At 35.8% G+C, this 20,331-nt stretch overlaps 1 protein-coding gene across 1 annotated transcript in view; it reads left to right on the forward strand.

The window, feature by feature from the left end:
* IQCM (IQ motif containing M) overlaps positions 1–20,331 on the forward strand; it is a 522,664-nt gene that overhangs the window by 223,034 nt on the left and 279,299 nt on the right. The window contains 2 exon segments of the mRNA XM_069558325.1: positions 7,402–7,450; positions 16,596–16,601. Coding sequence (XP_069414426.1) covers positions 7,402–7,450; positions 16,596–16,601 — 55 coding nt within the window.

The raw sequence follows: 20,331 nt of genomic DNA on the forward strand, positions 1-20,331 counted from the left end.
GGGGAGCCTGGTGGGCTGCCATCTATGGAGTCACACAGAGTCGGACGCGACTGAAGTGACTTAGCAGCAGCAGCAGTTCTTCAAAGTACCATTTATTAAATGTCAGAGTAATTACTTGTACCATCAAGACCCACAAAATAAATATTTGTGAGAGTGTTTTCTCAAAGTATTTTTTTCTCTTATTTTCTGTTTGGGATATTTCTTCTTGAATATATACACTGTAAACTAAACTTTGTCCATAAACAACCAAAATCCTAATGTTGGTTCATTTCCTTATAATGACTGTGAATTTTTAGAATACAAAAAGCAAAATCTTATTCTTTTAAAGTTTCCCCTTCCCCTGCTTTAAAACGCAATTCTCCAGCTAGATTTATGATATCTTTTTATACCTAAAATAGTCTTCTCTGGCATAAGTTTTGAAAATTGGAATTAATAATTTATGACCAAAGTAAATTACATGTTTGTCATTATGTATTTTGCAAGCTTATCTGACTTAAAGAATATTAATACAGGGAATAAGAAAAGCATGGGAATAAAGTAAATTGAATTTTAGAAATTCTTTTTTCTGGGTTTCTAATTTTTGGCTTAAATTTCTCTGGGGCAAAATTTAGTTTGGAAATGTATTGAAAAAATATTTAAATAACTGATGCGTTCTCTCTTATTGTATTTTAAAAAGGATTTAATTCATTAATTTACAAGAAAGGAAAACACACTTTTAGAAAGAATTCTTGTTTTTCATGATCTTAATTGCCACAATTTCATCTAATTGTATGTGAATAAAAATGTTTTTCTGCAATTAATCTGTAGAACATGAATTTTTGAAATAATATTGGCAATTTTTTTCATTTGTTAGTGTTTCTGAAATAATACATAATTAAAAACAGATTTTCTGTGTGATCCTAATACCATGGGTCTTTTAAAAATGATTTTCATTCAGTTCAGTTCAGTTAAGTCGCTCAGTTGTGTCCGACTCTTTGCCACTCCATGAATCGAGCACGCCAGGCCTCCCTTCCATCACCAACTCCTGTAGTTCACTCAGACTCACGTCCATTGAGTCAGTGATGCCATAGAGCCATCTCATCCTCTGTCGTCCCCTTCTCCTCCTGCCCCCAGTCCCTCCCAGCGTCAGAATCTTTTCCAGTGAGTCAACTCTTTGCATGAGGTGGCCAAAGTACTGGAGTTTCAGCTTTAGCATCATTCCTTCCAAAGAACTCCCAGGGCTGATCTCCTTCAGAATGGACTGGTTGGATCTCCTTGCAGTCCAAGGGACTCTCAAAAGTCTTCTCCAACACCACAGTTCAAAAGCATCAATTCTTTGGCGCTCAGCTTTCTTCACAGTCCAACTCTCACATCCATACATGACCACTGGAAAAACCATAGCCTTGACTAGACAGACATTTGTTGGCAAAGTAATGTCTCTGCTTTTGAATATTCTGTCTAGGTTAGTCATAGTTTTTCTTGCAAGGAATAAGCGTCTTTTAATTTCATGGCTGCAATCACCATCTGCAGTGATTTTGGAGCCCAAAATAATAAAGTCTGACATTGTTTCCACTGTTTCCCCATCTATTTGCCATGAAGTGATGGGACCAGATGCCATGATCTTCATTTTTTTTTTTTACTTTATTTTGCTTTACAATACTCTATTGGTTTTGCCATACATTGACATGAATCAACCACGGGTGTACATGAGTTCCCAATCCTGAACCCCTCTCCCACCTCCCACCCCATATCATCTCTCTGGATCATCCCTGTGCACCAGCCCCAAGCTTCCTGTATCCTGTATCAAACCTAGACTGGCAATTCATTTCTTACATGATAGTATACATGTTTCAATGCCGTTCTCCCAAATCATCCCACCTCTCCTGCTCCCACAGAGTCCAAAAGTCTGTTCTAAACATCTGTGTCTCTTTTGCTGTCTCACCTATAGGGTTATCATTACCATCTTTCTAAATTCCATATATATGTGTTAGTATACTGTATTGGTGTTTTTCTTTCTGGCTTACTTCACTCTGTATAATAGGCTCCAGTTTCATCCACCTCATTAGAACTGATTCAAATGTATTCTTTTTGATGGCTGAGTAATACTCCATTGTGTATATGTACCACAGCTTTCTTATCCATTCATCTGCTGATGGACATCTAGGTTGTTTCCATGTCCTGGCTATTATAAACAGTGCTGCGATGAACATTGGGGTACACACGTCTCTTTCAATTCTGGTTTCCTCCATGTGTATGCCCAGCAGTGGGATTGCTGGGTCATAAGGCAGTTCTATTTCCAGTTTTTCATTTTCTGAATGTTGAGCTTTAAGCCAACTTTTTCACTCTCCACTTTCACTTTCATCAAGAGGCACTTTCTGCCATAAGGGTGGTGTCATCTGCATATCTGAGGTTATTGATATTTCTCCTGGCAATCTTGAGTCCAGCTTGTGCTTCTTCAAGCCCAGCATTTCTCATGATGTACTCTGCATAGAAGTTAAATAAGCAGGGTGACAATATACAGCCTTGATGTCCTCCTTTTCCTGTTTGGAACTAGTCTGTTGTTCCATGTCCAGTTCTGACTGTTGCTTCCTGACCTGCATATAGGTTTCTCAAGAGGCAGGTCAGGTGGTCTGGTATTCCCATCTCTTTCAGAATTTTCCACAGTTTATTGTGATCCACACAGTCAGAGGCTTTGGCATAGTCAATTAAGCAGAAATAGACGTTTTTCTGGAACTCTCTTGCTTTTTCCATGATTCAGCAGATGTTGGCAATTTGATCTCTGGTTCTTCTGCCTTTTCTAAAACCAGCTTGAACATCTGGAAGTTCATGGTTCACGTATTGCTGAAGCCTGGCTTGGAGAATTTTGAGCATTACTTTACTAGCGTGTGAGATGAGTGCAATTGTGCAGTAGTTTGAGCATTCTTTGGCATTGCCTTTCTTTGGGATTTTCATTAGAATTAGTAAATTATTGTAGAGGAAAATAACAAGCAAAATGGCTAAGTAAAATCATAGTTGTTTTATATTATTCTTCATAGTTATAATTCTTTTTCTTTTTGTATTATTTTGCCAGTTAGGTTCTTAATAATCAATGAAAATGATAGCACATATTTTCTGAAGGATACATGAAAGATGATATTGATCTGTTAAAAAAACTTTTCCCATATTCTTAGCTCTATTAAAAACTGCTTTTGTATTCCAAGATTGGCCTTAAATTAAAAAAAAAAAATTTGGATAGAATGGATAATTTACTTAGGAAAAGTGAGGATCTTAACTAGGAGAAAAGCTTTAAATGGAGATGTATGGAGTTGGAAAATGTGGTTAGAATTTAAGAAATCAAAGAAGAAAATAGTTAAACAAATAGGCCTTTCAAGTATGATAAAGAAGAAGAGTAAAATAAGAAAAAAATGTAGTTTTATCTTACTTATATTGAGCAAGGGAAATCCCTGCTTATCTATTTCTCTTGGTGGATATAAAAATCAGATGAGATTGTTTATGTAGAAGTTAGCTATAAATTATGAAGTACTGGACTTTGGTGACTATTTTTAGAATGGAATATTAATACTTGAATCAATAGATAATATTATAAAAGATCTAATGTTAAAGAGGCCTTATACTAATAAGTTTAAAATATCCACAGAAATTCTGATTCCCCTCAACAGAAAATCACCTTAGTGCCACATTTATAAAATTGTTCTTAAATTTAATTCATTTGTCAGTGAGAAAAACAGGAGCTTAGTCCAAGGAAAATACTTGGCTGTTTAGATTTTGAAATGCTCTAATTTGTTTGGTGAATTATTTATTCTCAAGATGAACTTAAAATTTAAAAATACCTTTAAGATGCATGGAGACTTGGTGGCTCAAATGGTAAAGAATCTGCAGTGCTGGCCTCCTGGGTTCCATCCCTGGGTTAGGAAGATTCCCCTGAAGAGAAGGGAATGGCAACCCACTCCAGTATGCTTGCTAGGAGAATTCCATGGACAGAGAAGCCTGTGGGCTAGTTGCATTAATATCTTGATGCAGAACTGATGGATCACAAAATAGATGTATGTTTAGCTAAGAAACAAGATAATTTTCTAAAGTCGTGGTACCATTTTGCGTTGCCATTGGCCTTCCAGTTGCTCCACTTTCTCCAACATTTGTTTTTGTCCGTCTCTTTCATTTTAGTCATTTCAGCGGGACTAGCTCATTGGGGCTTCAATTTGCATTCCTCTGCCTGATGACTAATGGTGCTGAGCGCTTTGTCATGTGCACGTTTTACATGCATAGATCTCCTTTTGTGAAGCAGCTTGTCTTTTAAAAAGAGTGATTTGTCTTTTTATTGTTGAACTGCAAGAATCTATATGTATTCTGGGATTTACGTCCTTTGTCATGAGTTATGAATATTTACTCACAGTATGTAGTTTTCTTTTTTCTCCCCTCATTTTCTTATGAGCAGAAGATTTTATTTTTGATGAAGTCCAAGTTTTTTCATTGTTTTCCCTTTGTGACTTGTGCTTTCTGTCTCTTCTTTAAAAATCTTTGTTGATCCCAAGATTGTGAAGATCTTCTATATTTTTTTTCTAGCAGCTTTGTTGTTTAACTTTTATGTTTTACCCTAGGACCCATTTGAAGTTAAATTTTGTGTGTGGTTTATGGTAGTATCATTTATTGAAGAGATTTCTTTTTCCATTGAATTGCTTTGGTACTTTTGTCAAAAACTGATTTTATTTGTGTACATCTATTTTGGGACTCTGTTCTGTTTCATTCCCTCATTACCTTATTCTTACAGCTTTATTGTAAATTTTAAGTGGTGTATACCCTCCCATTTTTTCTCTTCAAGATTGTTTCTACTATTCTTATTACTTTTCTTTTCCAAAGTAAATTTTAAGTTATATTTTCAATTTACAGAAGAAAAGATGACTGTGACTATAATTGACATTGCTTTCAATCTAGAAATCAGTTGTGGGATTTAGAACAACAATCTTAATGTTATATCTTAATCCCTGAACATAGTGTATTACTTCATTTATTTAAATCTTTCATATCTCGTCAATATTTTCTTTTTATAAAATACACATTTTATATTTATATTTACCTGCTATTTGTTAAATTTATCCTTAATGCTTTGATTTTTGAAGCTTTTGCAAATGATGCCAATTTTAACTCCTTTTTCTAGTTGTTTATGATACTCTATAGAATACAGTTGATATTTTTATTGACTTTGTACTTTGCAAGAGTACTAATTTTTGTTACTAGTTCTACTAGTTTTATTTCTGATTCATTAGAATTTACTACCTATGCAGTCATGACATTCTGAATAAAGGTATACTTTTTTTGTTTAATTGTCTTTTTAAAAATCTCTGTCTTATGTTTTTTGCACTGGTTATGAATCCTAGCATGATGCTGATTATAGACATCTAGTCTTATTTCACATCTTAAGCAGAAGGCTCTCAATATCTCACCATCATGTATAATATTAGCTACAGTTTTTATAGGTTCTTATCATCTGGATTTGAAAGTTTCCTTTTTGGTAGTTGGCTCTGGAACAATTTTTTTGTTCCTAATTGTTGAATTTTGTAAAATGTTTTTTATGCATGTCCTTAAATATCATTTGATTTCTCTTAGTGTATTACTATAATAAATCTCACTGATTAATTTTCACATATTAAACCAACTTTATATTCTTGAGCAACTGCTAATTGACCATGATATATTGTGTTTTTCATATATTGATGAATTTGATTTGCTAATATTTTATTAAAGAATTTTGCATCTATGTTTAATGATGTTGGGTTATACTTCTTCTTTCTTCTAATACCTTTGTCTGACTTTGCTATCAGTGTTACAATGGCTTCAGAAGTTCCCTGCTCCTTCTTCACCAGCAGCCAGGCACCACCTTGTACTCATGCAGTGTCTGGTTTGGAAACAGGCTTCTTTGGGATCTTCTGGTCCTGCATGCCGTACCACAGAAGAGCTCTCTCTCTTAGATCCCCTGCCCTATTCCTGTCTATCTCAGCAGTAGTCAGTGGAAGCCTTTAGAAAAGACTAGGGGAGTGGATGCAGATGACCCAGGTGTCTGGGCTTCTGCGAAAACTATACTATCGAGTCCACATTTGGCCTTTAAAAGATTTGTTAAAATTCCATTTGTTTTCTTCTTGCCTGTTTCTATGCTTGTCATCTCTTCATGTTCTGCCCAAGGTGATTTGTATTGACTCTCACTGCTAGAGTTTGGCAACCTCGTATTGCAGTTTATCAGGTTGCCTTGTGACCTCAGCTCTCAGATAAGCTCAAAAAGTTATTGTTGTATCAACTGTCTAAATTGTTCTCATTGTTAGAGTTGGAAGGACTTTTCCTGACTTTCTGTATTTAAAGTAAAAGATGAACTCTGCGTATTTTTTAAGATTTTGAAATTATATTTCTTAATATTGAATGTAAAACTCATATAATGGGCATGATTTTCTCTGTCTCATCCTTTGGCCATGGGCCCAACTTCTTCTTAGACACTGTTTCATTCCTTACTAGAATGAATAGTGTTGTGTGAAAGGGCTTGATTAATTTTAGAGATATCTTAAATTTAAAAATTATATGGATAGTTCTACAATTAAAAGAATGATCATGAGTAAAAAAAACAGAGCTAAAATCTCAGCAGATCAATATTATGAGCTTCAGTTTTTTATTTTCTAAAGTGGAAAGATTATCCCTGTTTCTTTTATGTGTCATTGGATATAAGGCTAAAATGAGATGGTATATATAGAAATTATTTTTAACATAATAAGTAGATATGAATTACCAATAAATAATTTTCATAAAGAATCATACATGAATAAAGCTTGAATCTTTGAAGTGAATTTTTATGCTAATGGTTTAAAACCTTTAGTTAATGCTATATGGTCTTATGATGGTAATCAGAAGACAGCATATTTTATATACAGGAATAATTGACAAATATTTGTTGAGCACCCTACTATCTGTGCTCTCTTCATTGCTGGAGAGGCACTGGTGAACATGACAAAAGCTACTAACCTTGTAGTGCTTATATTCTAGTGGAAAAGATAGACCATAAACAAATTTGTGATGCTGTTTAGAGATGCAGATAGAGATTCTCAGAAACTCTCTCAGGTAGAGAGTTTCTGACATAGGATTTTAGAATATTTTTAGCAAAGTCACCATATGAGGACTTGGAGATTTTATTACTTAGCTGAGTTCCTTATACCTTATTGTTCAGTTTTATTCCTTCTTTTCTAAACCAGATTTTGCCAGATAGAAAAGTATCATTCTTTATGTGTTGCTCTGTTGTCTGCTCTCTTTTTCTGATGATTAGCTATTTAATTAAAACTTTTCTTGGCATTGAGGAGGTTTATATATTTTTGAAGAAATAGATGAAAAGCCATTTTATTATGGAAAATCTACATATATACAAAAATAAAGAGGGTAGGATAATAGATCCACATGTACTCATCACCTGGCTTTAGTAATTATCAACTCATGGTCAGTACTGTCTGATCCATGCACCAACTCAATTTCCTTCTCAGCTTGGATTACTTGAAGCAAATTCCTTGCCATCTACCCACAAATATTTTTCAGTTTTATTATAAAATCTAAAGGTATCTTCTTAAAGCATACCAAAATATCATGGTCTCATCTAAAAATTTTATTATTACCAGTAGTTCAAATTCCACATTTTTATATTATTTTTATAAAACTACATTCAAGTAGAGATATAGTTATTATATTATTGTTGCTTCCATTTTTTATAAGGATAAAGACATTTGGTATAAGTATCCATCATAGAAGTTAAGATGTCATCAGAATTTAAAAGCAATTAAATTGAGTAATTTTTTTTAATTTTTAAAAAATTGACTATACACAATACCATGATAGGTATATAATGAATACAAAAAGCTTTTAGACATCAGCCATGTCTTATAAAGTTTATAATATTGTGGCTGAGTTAAAACATAAAAGGTAACCCACAATACAAGTTTTGTTCTGTCCCAGTGATGGAGATATGGATGGTTTTCAGCCTCCATGACTATTCACATTGGTATATCATATACATGAGGTGATTGCAAGGCATATTTTTCTTAATACTGAGAAGACAAAACTTTGAAAACTAACTTTTTAATAATTAGAATGGATTCAGGATTATTTTTGTGATCATGCCAGCTATATTCCTTTGAATTTCAGTAAGTTCTTATGAGTGATGAGAAAAAGGATGGAATTACAAGTTGGCCTGGAAAGCTGGATGTGCTTTGGGAAGGTCAAAACTGGTCAGGGATCGTAGCTAGTGTTCTTGAGAGAAACAGAATCAGTAGGATCTCTCTCTATAGATATAGATACAGATATATATATATATACACCTATTGATCAATATATTTACATAGACATCTAGATAAATGGAGGATACATAGACAGGTAGGTTTCTCTTTCTCCGTAAGTGATTTTTAAAAGTAACTCTTTCTCTCACCCCTCCTCCTCATATATGGAGAGATTTATTTTAGGGAATTAGTTCATACAATTGCAGAGACTAGCAAGCCTAAAATCTGTAGTGTGGGCTCCAGACTGAGACCCATGGAAAACTTGATGTTGTGTCTCAGGTCTGAAGGCAGTCTGCTGGCAGAATTTTCCTGAGGGGAGATTCGTCTTTTTCTTAAGGCCTTCAGCTGACTGGATGAGGTTCACCCACCTTTTGGAAAGCAATGTGCTTTACACAAAGCAGATCTAAATGTCAATAATTTACAGATACCTTCACTGAAGAATCTAGATATCTTTGACTAAATATGTGGGCACAGTGTCCTAGACAAGTTGATACATTAAAATTAACCGTCACAAGTGGGCACCGTGGCATAAGCAAATAAGTGGCTATGGAATTCAATACTCTATTAGATTAAGGCAAGTAGAGCACTTTAACTAGAGGAAAAAATCATATATAGGCATAGTAGTTAGTAAAATCACTAAGAAATGCCCATAATTTTGTTAATTATTCTTAAAATTGCTGCTAAAATGATACATAATATGTTTCTCGAAAGAACCAAATTTTGTTGAATTTGATCTTTGAATGTGTAGGAGTAAGAAGACAGAGCATCTGTGAAATATTTTATTAGTACAGTCAATTTTAATTTATTAGTAATAATGGAAACTGGGTCCACATGGCTACTGAACTTCATAGATAACATTTAATATTATTACTTCATAGATAACATTTAATATATTAATATTCAGAATTTTTATCAGAACTTAGACTTTAGTAGTCACAACAAGTAGAAACCTTGATTTGTGTTTTATCTTTGCTTCCTTTCTGGTGAGGGTTGAAAGGACTGAAAACGACCGGTTGAAACTGACTAATCCTTAAAACCAGATTGTAAGTGTTGATCATAACAATGGAAAGTCCTCATCGTTAGCTTGTTTCACAAAATCTTGTTTGTTATATTTATGTATGATATTCGCTGTAGCTTTATAGACTTGGGCTTTGCAAATCACTTTGTACTTACACAAAGTTTTAATATAGTCTTCTATGGTTCTCTGCCTGTAGTTGGGTTTTAAATTTTCACTAATCATAAAAGGTCTATACCTTGCTAGTGATAATCTCACTTACTACCAACTATGATTAGGAGAGTAGAAAAGAACAGAGTGAAACATTTGGAATAAAGATAAAAGCATAAGCAGGGCTAAGATTTTGTTCCATTATTATCCTTTTGTTTTTGTCACCAGAGTCTTTTTTTCTTACACTGAATGTGTTGCTTTAATAAGCTTTCAATAAAGATAATGATGTATTAATGAACTTCAATGTTCTGACAAGTTGATCATCAAACACAGATGCAAATATAAAAAAAATTAACAGTCTTTCTTAGGGGATTTGATTCTTGCTTTTATTTGCTAATTCCATTCCAGAATTTTTAATTCTCATTCCAGAATTTGCACAATAATTCTAACTCATGCATAACCTGTGAGTATGAGGAAAACACAATTAGGATAGCTTTCTTCGAAAAGTGGTGAGTGAGGTTTAAGAATTTGTGAACCTCACATTCAGCTTATTCAGAGCAAAAGAAAAGAAAATAAAGACAAAAATATGACCAAACCACTTTCAGCAGTTTGGCATATTTCTGTCCAGTCCTTTAGCTTAAGATTTTTTTTTGTTGTTCATAATTAAAGGAATAAGGTGTATCATATTTTAATTTTTTGTGTAATGTAAAAAATATTCATAGGTAAAATTTTTATCAAAACATAATACAGTGTATGTATATATTATAATTTTCTCGACCAATCTCCCATTACTGGAATTTTATCTTATTTCTAATTTGATTATTGTGTTGTGGATCCTGAGACCACCCCAAGGCTACTCAGTGATTTTCTAGGACAACTCACGGGACTCAGTATATAGTCCTATCAACAGCTCAGGTTTACTGTAGTGAAAGGATACAAAGCAAAATCAGCAAAGGGAAAAGGCACATGGCGTGAAGTCCAGAGGAAATCAGGAGCAAGCTCACAGGAGTCCTCTTCCAGTGAAATGACATGGAGGTACTTGATTCCTCCAGTAATGAGTGACACATGGGAAGGGTTATATATTGGGGAAACTCATTATAGACTCAGCACCCAGAATTTTTAATGGGACATGCTCACATTGGTACCATCTGCTTAGCATGTACCAATATTCCAGACTTTCAGAAGGAAAGCTGATATTCTGCCTAAATCATATTGTTTGTACAATTTAGGCATAGTGAGATGCCCTTATCTTTCAGGGAAAATTTTACATCAGGGACTAGGGAACTGTTTACCCTCTAAGTGCTTAGATGCCAGCTGAGGCTCAACCTTGCAAGCATCTTTTTCTAAGAATAGCAGTGTTATGCTAACTCAGAAACTAACTTGATTTCTGCACAGTTATAAATAATACTGTAATAAGCATCTTTGTTAATAAATCTTTTGGCACATTCCAGATTATTTCCCTATAAAAGATTCCTAGAAATTAATATTACATCAAAAATATGAACTTTAAAAGATTCTTCTTACTGATAATTACTTTCCCAGAAGTCTCTTCAAATTTTCGTTTTCACCAAACATGTATGAGTGTGGACACCAAAATAGGTAAGATCCATATGGCCCAAACAGCAGTACACAGTAAACTTGAAAGAATTTATTTTAAAAAAGTTAGAGTTGTAGGAGATGAACAGAAGACTAGTCATTGCTTCCATTTGCAGGAGGCAGAGACACCAAGAACACTCCCATTAAATTATCACCCAATATGCAGTTTTCTCCTAGACCTGTGTCATTTTTTAGTCTAGAGACATATGACATCATTGTCACCTGTAAACCACACTGTATCCAGTTAATTTTGACATTCATTTGTTATAAACAATTAGCACATATTCTGTACCAGGTATTTCAATTGTGTGGGGGATGAAACAGTGCTACTGGGCACAGTCCCTGCCCTCCTGCTATTGCAGGCTGCTACCAACATGCGCTTAAATTTGGCACATTGCTTCTTGGAAAACATTACAGGTAAATTGCAGTCAAGAGGCATTTTCAGGGACTTCTCTGGGGAGCCAGTGGTTGGGACTTGTCCTTCCAATGAAGGGGGTGCCAGTTCCATCCGTGGCTGGGCAGCAAAGATCCCACATGCCTCATGGCCAAAACCCCAAAACATAAAAATCAGAAGCAATAGTGTAACAAATTCAACAAAGACTTTCAAAACAGTCCGAATTAAAAAAAAAAAAACAAAACACACAAAACCTTTAAAAACAAGTGGCATTTTCAAATCACATATTCGGATAGCTGCCCCTGCTTTGCAAGAATGAATTTGTGACAGACCTGGTCCCTGACACCTGCTTCAGTTAATCAAGAGTCTTTAGGTTCTAAGCCTGAGACCAACGTTTTCCAAAGCTGTAGGACATAGCAGATTGTCTTTTACTTCCTGGGAGGGGAATAAGAGTTTTGACTCTCAAGATGTTGTGATGCCCCTGCTCTCAAAATATGTGTTGATCATTGAAGGCAAATTTAAAGGAAACACTTTTGTATGCATGTTTTGTTAAAAGAAGTTCAAACTAATTGTATTTTATCCTTTATAAATACAACATGTCCTTGTTAGGAAAAAAAAAAAGGATTAAAATTTAGTCTCAGTGTGTTGCCTCCTGAAAGGTAAACCATTCCTAAAGTTCTGTGATACTTTGCTTTTGTTCATAGTTTTTTACATAATTTCACTTATTTTTACCTAAATTTTTATGGCTTCATTTAAAATATGTTTTTCCTAAAACTTACTATTAATTGTAATAAATTTCAGAAAATTTGGAAAATACAGACCACTATCAGAAAAAAAAAGGCCTCTAGTATTCCACCACCCAGAGATATTCACTGCTAAATTCTGGTATATTTTGTCAAATCTGTTTTCCAGGTATATTTTTATCCTTAGTTAAACAGCAAAGCTCCGTAAGAACACTCAGAGAGTGTTTCTATGATATAAAGAGGATCTTTGTGAGGGGTGACTCAGGCAATTCAGTTTGAACTTTTAAAAGGAGAAAAGTCATATTTAAGTTCTGTGAACCCGAAAATCGTCATTATATTGTTGTTATTCTTGTCTGGTTTACTGGGTCGCTGGGTACCTGTTCCAAACGTTTAGCCATTGTAAGTGCCTGACAGAACAACACTGGTTATTGCTTATAGAGCAAGATTCCATTTAAAAGAACATTTCATTGGAACTATGAGTGAGTTCAAGTGTATACCCTAGGAAACTAATCTTTTGGTTCCTGGGAAAGTAGAATAGCAAAAGAAACTATGAGGTAAAGCCTGGCAGGACCAATCTTTACATCAGAGTCACAGCATTCACATACCACAAATGACCCTTCTAGAACTGAATACTGATTACAGGAAAAACTTCTGGGACTCTTACACCATGATTTCTAAATTCTTTCATCCTTGATTTTGATTCATGTCTTGGTCTTCAGATAAGTGTTTGTTTATTTTCTTAAAAACACGTGTTTTTCTGAGCAGCTTTTCAGGGCATTGGTATATTTGAAAATGATTTTTTTTTTTTGCTGACCTTCATACATTGAAAACAATTTTGTCACAAAATTTCTGTTTCATACCTTTTCTTTGCTCTAGAAATTCTGTTGATGGTATTCTATTATGTATGGGTTCTTTTGCTGTTTCGCAGAAGAAATGTGGAAAGAGCCTGAGTTTTGCAACTTTGAGATTTTTCTTCTTTCTGAATATGTATGAATTTTTCTTTAATCTTATAATTAAAATTTTTGTATTCCTTTACTTTTGCAGAATGCACTTGCATACAAATCCCTTTTAATTAACTTTTCCTAAAACACAATGAGCCCCGATACTCAGAAGATGCAAATTTTGTTTTCAGCTCAGAAAATTGTAATTCAATAGTGTTTTTTTCATTCCTGATTGATCTGTTTTCGTCTTTGGTAAAGTATATGATTTCTTTCATGTATATTTATCTTTTGTCCTCTGTAATCTTCTCTCTCATTGTTTTTGTCTTCGGATACTTTTCCTCTGCATTCTAGGAGTGCTCGCCAAATCCAGTCATTTGATATTCTGCACCCTCTTTTACATCCCCACTAACTCTGAAGTACATTATGATTCTGCCATTACGTTTTTCGTTTCCTTGTATTTCTTGTCTTTTAAAAAACACTTATTTCCATTTTCATTTACCTTACAAATCGTATTTTCAAGTCTTTATCCTTGTTGCTTTTGACTTCTATTTTTAATTGGAGTTTAGTTGATTTATAATAGTATATTAATTGCAAGTGTACGGCATAGTGATTCAATGTTTTATACATCTTACTACATTTAAAGTTGTAAAATATTAGCTATATTCTTTGTGCTGTACAGCACACCCTGTAGCCTGTTTACTTTATACATAGTAGTTTGTGCCTCTTATTCCTTTAGCCCTTCCCTGCCTCTCCCTACTTCCCTCTCCCAGCTGGTAACCGCTAGTTTAATCTCGGTTCTGTGAGCCTGCTTCTGGTTTTCTGTATTCATTCATTTTGTTGTTCAGGTATTACATGTAAGTGATAAAATAGCATATTTGTCTTTCTCTGTCTGACTATTTTCACTAAGTATAATACTGTATGTAATACTCTCTAGTTCCATCCACGTTGTTGCAAATGGAAGAATTTCATCCTTTTATATGGATGAGTAATATTCAGTTGTATATATATATATATATCTTCTACATCTTCTTTATCCATTCATATTTGGTGGACACTTAGGTTGCTCCTGGTTATTTCAAGTGTTTATAAGTAATGCTATTGTTAAATAATGCTGCTGTGAATATTGGGATACATGTTTCTTTTCATATTAGTGTTTTAATTTTCTTCAGATATATTCTCTCATTTGATATACAAAAGTAAACTCAATGGAGTAAAGACTTAGATGTAAGACTGGAAACCATAAAACTCCTAGAAGAAAACATAGGCAGACTATTCTTTGACATAAATCTTAGCAATATTTTTTTGCACCTGTCTCCTAAGGTGAAGGAAACTAAAGCAAAATAAGCAAATGGAGCCTAATTAAACTTAAAAGCTTTTGCACAGCAGAAGAAACCATAGACAAATAAAAAAGACAACCTAATGAATGGGAGAAAATGTTTGCAAATGACTGGTAAGGGGTTAATATCCAAAATAATAAACAGCACTTACAAATCAATATTCAAGAAAACCCGAAACAACCAGATTAAAAATAGACAGAGGATACGAATAAACATTTTTCCAAAGAAGATACACAGTTGGCCAACAGGCCCATGAAAAATATTCAGCATTGGCTAATCATCAGAAATATGCAGATCAAAATCACAGTGAGATATCACCTCACACCTGTTAGAATGACTATCATCAAAAAGTCTACAGATAACAATACTGGTGAGACTGTTGAGACAAGGGAACCATTGTACTCTGTTGATAGGAATGTTAATTGGTGCAGCCACTATGGAAACAGTATAGACGTTCCTCGAAACACTAGAAATAAACCAATCTCATTACTCAGCAGTTCTACTCCTTGGTGTTTATCCAATTGGTGTATAAAATACTAATTCAGAAAGATACATGCACCCCCATATTTTGGCCTTTATTTTGAAGAGTTGGCTTGCTACAATATAGTGGGAATGCCAACACTTTTCTAAAATTTTCTTCTCAGTCTTGTGAAATATTTTACTAGATTTTCAGAATTGTAGACTGCATTGGATGGAGGAGCCTGGTGGGCTGCAGTCCATGGGGTTGCGACTGAGCGACTCACTTTCACCTTCCACTTTCACGCATTGGAGAAGGAAATGGCAACCCACTCCAGTGTTCTTGCCTGGAGAATCCCAGGGACGGGGGAGCCTGGTGGGCTGCCGTCTATGGGGTCGCACAGAGTCGGCCACGACTGAAGCGACTTAGCAGCAGCAGCAGCAGACTGCATTAGTTTTCCATGGCTCTTCTAACAATTTACCAAAACTTGCTAGCTTTAATACAAATTTATTCTCCACGGAGAATTCTATGGTAAAAATTATTCTCTAGAGGCCAGAAATACAAAATTAATTGCATTAGACTAAGTCCAAGTATCAAGAGTGTGGACTCAGTTAAGACTTTGAGGACCTAGAGAAGAATCTACTTTGCCTTTCTGAAGGCTGCTTGCATTTCCTGGCTCATGACCTCTTTCTCAGATCACTCTGGCTTCTTGCCTCTGTCATCATATTTCCTTTTCCCCTTCTAGTCACATCTACCCCCAACCCCCCAAGTAAGGATACTATCGTGTAGTCCATCAGGATAATCCAGGATAATCTTCCCTTCTTAGGAGTCTTAATTTAATCTTACCCATGCTGCTGCTGCTGCTGCTAAGTTGCTTCAGTCACGTCCGACTCTGTGCGACCCCATAGACGGCAGCCCACCAGGCTCCACCATCCCTGATATTCTCCAGGCAAGAACACTGGAGTGGGTTGCCATTTCCTTCTCCAATGCATGAAAGTGAAAAGTGAAAGTGAAGTTGCTCAGTCGTGTCCGACTCTTCGCGACCCCATGGACTGCAGCCTACCAGGCTCCTCCGTCCATGGGATTTTCCAGGCAAGAGAACTGGAGTGGGGTGCCATTGCCTTCTCTGAATCTCACCCATACAACCCTTTAAATCATATGAGCTAAGGATAAGGATATGATATCTTTGGGACCTTGTTCAGTCTACTACAGGGAACTTTCCCCCTGTGGCACAGTCACGTGGGCTTCAAATTTGGAATGGCCTGGGTTCACACTACCACTTAGCAATTGTCTGAACTTGGACAAGTGACTTAAATTTTTTTTTTTTTTTTTGCTGTTAAGCTGGGATAAACTCACCATGGACCTTGTAGGTTAATTTTGTGGATAGATCAAGTAGTGTATATTCAGGGCTTCCCAGGTGGCACAGTGGTAAAGAACCTGCCCGCCAATGCAGGAGCTGTAGGAGACATGGGTTCAATCCCTGGGTCAGGAAGATCCCCTGGAGGAGGAAATGGCAACCCACTCCAGTATTCTTGCCTAGAAAATTCCATGGAATGAGGAGCTTGACGGGCTACAGTCCTTGCGGTAGCACAACTGAGTGACTGACACACACATACAATATACCTTAAGTGTTTAGCAAACTAGGCCATCATTAAATGTTAACTATCATTGCCATGATTAATGTAGGCCCTGGTGTGTTTACCCTGAATAAGGAGAAACCAGTCTATGCAAAGTGAGTGATTACACATGGAGAACATGGTGGGTTTATCTCAGCTCTGCTCCATGTTCACTTGGGTGTGTTGGTCACTTCTTTCAGTTCTATACTTGATGAGCAGGTGTTAGTACCCACTTACCCATGGAATATAGTTTGGTTCTGCCAGTGTGGGGCCTGTCCTATTTCACTCCTTTGTTCTTTATTCTTTTTAGCTGTTCAGCACATGAAAATTACAGTCCCCACTGTACATTGTTATTGAGACCTGCCTGTCTCACCCTCTGCGCAGAGTACTTTCCTTAAAATAGGACTGTATTAAATCCCAGCATCAGGATTACTTCATTCCTAGTTGTTTTCTTGCAGTTGTGGTGTCAAGTGGATTGATGGATGGGGTATGGAGAGGAAAGTGGTCCTCAATAGGTGTACCCACATTTTAGAGAGATGGTTTGTTCTGTTCATTTTTTTAAAGGTGATCTTAAGCCTCTTTCTAATGGCTTTCAGATGGGCTAGGGGTTTATTATTATGTAACGATCACTGATTGCTTTCCTCAAGTCCGTTCCATTACCCTAATTATGAAAAAATTTTTTTTCTCAGCTGACACTAAGTGAATGGTTAAATTTATTTTTTTGTGACCTTGAAATTTTTGTCTTTTTTATTATAGAATTTTATTTTGGACTATAAAAGGGGCTGCCTCAGTCAAAGGTAACAAACCATATTGAACCAGAAATCATGATTCTTTTTGAATATTTTTTATTTACTATAAACTTGGAAGTATCTGCCCATCTTCTTCAAATACTTGATAATTCAGAAAGATATTATGCAACAGTGATGATACTGTTCCATTATATTATATCCTAATCACAATGAAGTTCTCATATATTTTTCTAAATTACCTGAAGCTTATCTTGCATCTTGTTATTTCCTCTGTATCTACAAACAGCTATTTCCATTAGATAGCCAAAAAAAAAAAAAGATGAAAGCTATGTTATATTTGCTGTCTCTCAGCACACTTAAATAGAACTGGTAAGTAGAGCCTAGTGCAAAAGGAGTTAGTCATATTCCTTAGATGTTAAATAACATACAACTTGGGAGCCATGGATATACAGTAGATTATAAATAAGTTTGTTGGATCTTTATTTTTACTGAATTCTTTTGGAAGCAGTTCATTATAAATAAAAGCAGGTAAATAATTTAAGTAATTTTAGAATATATTCATTTTTGACTATAAATTGACAATATAAATGGATTCAAATGGACATTTCAGTCATTGATTCTAAAATTTGAACTAATGCAATAGATGGAATTCAGCTGCCCAAGCAAGCTTCTAGGGTTTGATTATTCAACTGATTAAGATGCTGTTTGTCAACTCTAGTTTACCCACCCCTTTTAATTATATAGATAATCAAACTAAGAACTGCTAATTCTGTCTCCTAACTATTAATTGATTGTAATTACCTACAGATTAAAACTGCATGTGCAATTAACTCAAAGAATTAATTGATAGGAATTGATAAAAGGGAAGCAGAATGGGCTTGGCATAAAAAAGGCTCTAGGGCACAGGACCACTGAACCCACTCGTGTCTTGGGCTCTGTCACATCCTCATAAAGATACATCGCGCTTGCATCTGGACTTTGGCTCTGTTGGAGGCAGTTGCACTGATTATTTCTTACGGACATTTGGTTTCTTGGTTGACTGAAAGAGTATAATTGAAAAGTTTACACTGCTGTTGTCTTTGGATTTTGTACGGATATTCGGACAGTTTGGACAAGTCTGCTGCTTAGTCGCTTAGTTATTTCCGACTCTGTGCAACCCTATGGACTGTAGACCACCAGTCTCCTTTGTCCATGGAATTCACCAGGGAAGAATCCTGGAGTGGGTTGCCATGACCTCCTCCAGAGATCTCCCCAACCCAGGGATAGAGCTCATGTCCCTGCATTGCAGGCAGATTCTTTACCACTGAGGCAACAGCAAAGCCCCTGGGGACAAATCTATCCATATGCAATGTGAAGGAAATGCTTGTCACTGCAAAGGTCATAGAAAAATGATAAATGTTTTAACTAGCTAGAGATTTTTTTCTTCCCTCTACCCTATTTCCTGTTTTATTTCCTCATTCTCTTGGTTATATCACTGGATGCAATCTTATCAGTTTTCTGTGAGTCATCTAGGTAATTTAGGTTTCTAAAATAATTATGCTTATTAGATTTTAATAGTATCTCTCACCTGTATTAAATAATTGGCTTATTGTTAACTACATGAATTTGAATGAAAATGGGAAATGAAATAAAAAGCCATCCCCAACAGATACGTATTTGAAATCTATTACCATTATAAACATCAAGACAAATATCAAGAGAGATAAGATGATCTGGTGAAAAATACTTGGACCTGAAAAAAAAATAGAATTTTAAAAGCCCCCTTTTAAAGACACTTTAAAGACATTGAATCAGATGTTTATATCGAATGGGACCTTTCACTCTTAGCAGTTTGCTGATGAGTATTTCAGCCAATGCCAGGTCAGCCCAGGAGCACGTACTGAACTTATTCTTGGGGCACAGTGTTGTGTTCAGTGTTATGGAGAATACAAACCAAGTGAAAGACTCGCAAGTCTAGATGGAGAGATGAGATATGAAGAAACCAGTAAAATAACAGGAACTAGTGGTGTAAACATTTTTCAAAGGCCTAAATAACTATGGAGGCAATGTGAAGACAGGAAGACAGTGATATGGGTGTTTGACAGTTTTTTTTCACATGTTCAGATTTAGCTGCTATTTAGCTAATAATGGGCTTCCCCTGTGGCTCAGACAGTAAAGAATCTGCCTGCAATGCAGGAGATCAGGGTTGGATCCCTGAGTTGGGAAGATCCCTTAAAGAAGGGAATGAGTACCCACTCCAGTATTCTTGCCTGGAGAACTCCATGGACAGAGGAGCCTGGAGGCTTATAGTCACTGGGGTCACAAACAGTTTGATATGACTAAGAAACTAACAATTAGCTAATAATTCTTTGTTAACCTGATGGGCGACTTCCCTGGTAGCACAGCCAGTAAAGAATCTGCCTGCAACATGGGAGACCTGGGTTCTATCCCTCAGTTGGGAATGTCTCCTGGAGGAGTGCATGGCAACCGACTACAGTATTCATGCCTGGAGAACCCGTGGACAAAGGAGCCTGGCAGGCTGTAGTCCATGGGTTGCAAGGAGCTGGACAGGACTGGGTGACTAAGCACATGCATGCAACTTGATGGGACCATTTGGGCTTCTTTCCAAATATTGCTATTGCATTTAGCCTGCATTTGTTGCATTTCAGAGTATTTCATTCTGGCTCGTGGTACTGACAATTTTTTTTTTTTCACATATGAATGTACAGCCTACTCTTATGCTGTCTCTCTTTCATACTCACACCCTAGAATTCAGAATCTTCACTTCCCTGTGGCATTACCTTTGAAGCTTATTGGCTCTGTGAAGGGTTTGTGAAGACTTAGTCTGATGTATGACTTCGGTCTTCTTCAAACTATCAGCTTATAACTTTCATCTGACTTTGTGGAATAAACTGGAATTTGTTGCATGTCACCTTCTGTGTCTGGCTTCTTAGGAAGAGTCATTAGCATAGATCAGTGTGTGAATGATCACCTTGAGGATTTTAGTGGAGGCTTTACTGCTTCCTGAAGTGGAAAAGTTATAGCTATATTTTCCAGTGTGATACCTGTATACTGAAG

Source organism: Ovis canadensis, chromosome 17, assembly GCF_042477335.2.
Source record: "Ovis canadensis isolate MfBH-ARS-UI-01 breed Bighorn chromosome 17, ARS-UI_OviCan_v2, whole genome shotgun sequence".
Taxonomy (NCBI): Eukaryota; Metazoa; Chordata; class Mammalia; order Artiodactyla; family Bovidae; genus Ovis; species Ovis canadensis.